The 4,136-nt window shown below is 31.4% G+C and overlaps 1 protein-coding gene across 1 annotated transcript; it reads right to left on the bottom strand.

Moving 5' to 3' along the window:
- Positions 1-310: 310 nt before the first annotated feature.
- On the bottom strand, positions 311-3,495 carry LOC145089811 (WD40 repeat-containing protein HOS15-like). Its single transcript, XM_079028206.1, has 12 exons — positions 3,319-3,495; positions 2,827-2,972; positions 2,505-2,742; positions 2,167-2,311; positions 1,882-2,035; positions 1,571-1,790; positions 1,377-1,498; positions 1,211-1,285; positions 1,069-1,122; positions 921-994; positions 763-837; positions 311-684 (listed from the first exon to the last, which is right to left on the bottom strand). The coding sequence occupies exons 1-12, from the start codon at positions 3,377-3,379 to the stop codon at positions 465-467; spliced, it is 1,584 nt and encodes a 527-aa protein (XP_078884332.1). The 5' UTR covers positions 3,380-3,495; the 3' UTR covers positions 311-464.
- Between the last annotated feature and the right edge of the window lie 641 nt (positions 3,496-4,136).

Below are 4,136 nucleotides of genomic sequence, written 5' to 3' on the forward strand. Positions count from 1 at the left end.
CTTCCGTTCACTCATTTTTTATATAACGGGGACATTGATTTGAAAGTTTATTACTTAGAATAAAAAACCAACCGAAAGTACGCTAATTTCAACAACATATACTCCTAACTCCTCCCATACCCATAGAACCATTTGTTTGATTCCTGAATATAGACAGAGAGTATATGCCAAACACATTACAATCTTTTATGTCAATCCACTGCCTTAACAAACAAAAGCACAAACATATATAAACGAATCCATAAAACATAAACACAATAAAATGATTAATGCATGCAAAAACCTTTCTTTACCATATATCTTTGTTCCTCATATGATCAAGTCAACAAAACATTGACAACTACAAGTTTGTAACTTTGGTCTACACTGTATGTAGTTAGTCTGTACACAAACACAACTAACCATTTACACAATATCTATCTATCGCCATTTTTACATGGATGATGAGGATCATGTATCATATATCACTTTCTAAAATCCAAAACAAAAACAGTGTTGTTATTTGTACACGCTGCAATCCTATCACCTTCTTTGCTCCAACACACCTCAAATATACTCCCGTTGCTATTATACGATTTTACAATCTTCCCATCTTTTACCGACCATATGTGCAAAAACCTATCCATCGACCCACTCGCCAAATACTCCCCATCTGGACTAAACGACAACGTATGCACACAATCCCTGTTTTTATTTTTAGTTTTATATCAATCAACACATTAATTGATATATCCATAAATTCATTAATTAATTAATACATACCTGTGCCCATTCATGTTTACCACTGTTCTTCCATATTCTACATCCCATAGATTTATTGTCGAGTCAAATGATGCACTGAAAATTAATTAATTTACTTAAATAAATCATAAATGGTAAAAATTTAAGTAAATAAATAATTTGTTAATTGTTATACGTACCTTGCCAACAATAGCTTTTTGTTCGGATTAATGGTGCCTGGCCCAGTTGGACTCCATTTCACTGAGTATATCTCCTGTTCATATTCATTCAATTAATTAGTAACAAATTCAGATTAATAACCACAAATTATTACTCAAAATGAATCACCTTAGTATGATATCTTAGATCATGAATGTGTTTCTCCTGCTTCATACTCCAAATCTAAACAAAATAAAATTATTATTATTTCAATTTAAGTATAATACAGGAAAAAAAATGAATAATGGTTGTAAATTGACAAATATATAACCTTTGCAGTGGTGTCATCAGAACACGAAGCCAATAGTGAACCTGTTGGGTCCCACTTCACACAATTAACTTCACCCTAAAACCGAAAAAAAAAAAAAAAGTTGATCAAAACATCAAAAATACTTATTCCAATATCTCATTTTTTTTTAAAAAATTATATAACAAACCTGATGCCCAGAAAAGATTTTAACAGGCTGATTTTCACCAATATTGCAAACATGAATCATGTGATCAGTTGAGCTCGATGCAAATGAGTAATTATTCCGCCAATCAACATCAAGAATAGGACCTATAATACATCAGATTACACGTCAGCCAAGGCCAATTACGTAATTCAGCACTAGATAAATAAAATAAAAACCTGAATGGAATTTGAATTGTTGACTTCCATAATCTTTCTTTTCCCATACAATTGCAGTTTCATCTTTGCTTCCAGTAACAAGGTAATCACCCTTTTGATTCCACTTAATACAATATACAGGTCCTTTATGCTTGATTAAAGTCCTCTTTAATTCACCATTTGTACTCCAAATTCTAGCTTTTCCATCAATGGAACCAGTGGCAAGAAGGGTTCCATCCATCTTTTTTTTTTTTTAAAAAAAAAACAATATTATTTTCAAGAAATGAAAAAAATAATAATAAAGATTGTAATGAAATGGTTACAAGACTTACATTCCAATGAAGTGTTGTAACATCTTTGTTTTTTTCTTTTGTTCTACCTTTAGAATGCTTTAATTCAACTGATTTAATAGGCCCATGTTGTAAACTATATCTGTCATTACTCCTCTCTGGAATTGTCCAAATCCTACCTGTAGAATCTTCAGACCTAAATATTAAACAATAAAAGATCATCAAATTGCATGAAATGGAAATGTACTTTATTTTTTACTTATAATAACAATATAGTTACATTTTTAAATAAAAGTACAATATTGGTCTATATTTGTAACAACTCACACTGATGCAAGAAGTGAACCAGATGGATGCCAAGCACAGTCTAGAACTCCATCTGTGTGTCCTTTCAAGTTCAAAACCTCTGATTTAAGAATCCTCACACGAGTTTGAGGTGTTGAAGAGGTAGAAATATCCAGTTGTGTGGGTCCTACAAATAGAAAGATTAGATATTACATATATATATGTATATATATATATATATATATATATATATATATATATATATATATATATATATATATATATATATATATATGCCACTAATATTGTCAAATGAAACATGGATATGGTTTTTATGGTTTAATTTGTTCAAACTGAAATGAGATATTCAAGAAACTTACCTTTTGGCAGGTTTTGTACATTTTTTTCTTCTTCTTCATCATCATCATCTATGATCAGTTTTCTAAGTTTCCTTTTGATTGGTTTATCCTTAACATCTTTCTCTTTCTCCACGCTTTCTTTCTCCTTTTGTTTACCTTTCCTTCTCTCTTGTACAATTTGTCTTAGTTGGTTGACATTTTTGGTGATGAGATCAAATGGTTGGATGAATGAGAAATCTTCATCTACTTCTGTATCATTCTGGCAATCTTGAAAAGAGATGATCAGAATTGCAATCGATAAGAGGAAATAAGAGAAGAAGAGGTGAAGAGTTAGCATACTGACATCGTTCAAATTTGCTTCCATTTCAAGATATCGAATCCCTTTCTGTACAATAGTAACGAGGGCTCCACGTGGAACCTTAGTTCCATCAATGGTGGACTTGTTAATAGCTGCCTCGAATCCAAAATTGAAGGCTGTATGTTTAAAACCTGAGAGTAAAATGAGAAACTCATCATCAATGCTTCGTCGATCAACTACTTACAAACCCTAGAAAATTCCTTTTAAAGAAAACACAAAATTAACACTCTGCATTATCGAAAATTCCAAAACGAAATGAATTATTGAAATTCGAATGTCCGGAACTTCAAATTACATGTTCTAAAACTAAAGAATGTGTTTGAATAGAGATTTTCCGACAAAGAAGAAGAAAGAAAAGACGAAACCAACTTGTAATCATCGACAAACGGAAAAACCCATGCATGAATGAATGAACATAACATGAGTGTGCTTCGTCTATCTAAATGTATATGCATGTGTATAACCATGGAGAATTACCTGATTCAGTAAGGTAACGGTGGACAATGTAATTCAATTCGGCGGCAGTGATAGAGCTCATGTTTCTTGGGGAAATTTGGTACGAAAGAAGATGAAAAAAAGGGACAATTGGGTTAAAAAGTAGCCACAGTTTCAGAAATGGAATGAAAGAAACGTTTCTTGCTTCGTCGTCTTCGATTATGAACCATGCCGGAAAAATTGCGAGCATTCAGTTGTGAGGAGTGACGCCGGGGACCTCTTTTCCTGTTCTAATATACCGGCGAAACCCCGTGATGGCAACCAACTGAACTGAACAATGCAAGAAATAATTTGACATTCTTTTCAAATCGAGTCCATCTTTTTCCACATGTGTACATGCATACACCCCCCAAGAAAAGGAAAATGCTAACAATTACCCTTTACTTTTGAGTAGTTTAGGTTTTTGTCCCTCTGGTGGTTTTTTATGTTTTTTATTTTTTTTTAATATATATCATCCAAAAAGTAATATTTTTGGTTTTCGGTTTTTGGGGTATGATCTTTTCAACTTTTTGGTTATTGAATGATTTGAATTGTCAAACTCAAGAATCCAACGATTAAATATTTAAAAATAACATTTTATCATTATCTTTTTTGTTTATAAGAATGATAATAATTATTATTTATTAAGGTTTGTAATTAGAAGAAAGTTTAATTAAGTTAGAATTTGTTAAAAATCGGTTTTATTTAAATATCGTTAATTTGGTCTAGCAAATCCGTTGTTTACTTGTTTATCTAGTATATACGGCCTCAATAAAAATAATATCTTAATTCATTGATAATATATGACCAAGTAATAAATT

This window comes from Lactuca serriola, chromosome 2 (assembly GCF_051521515.1).
Source record: "Lactuca serriola cultivar US96UC23 chromosome 2, Lser_US96UC23_V15, whole genome shotgun sequence".
In the NCBI taxonomy this organism is placed as follows: Eukaryota; Viridiplantae; Streptophyta; class Magnoliopsida; order Asterales; family Asteraceae; genus Lactuca; species Lactuca serriola.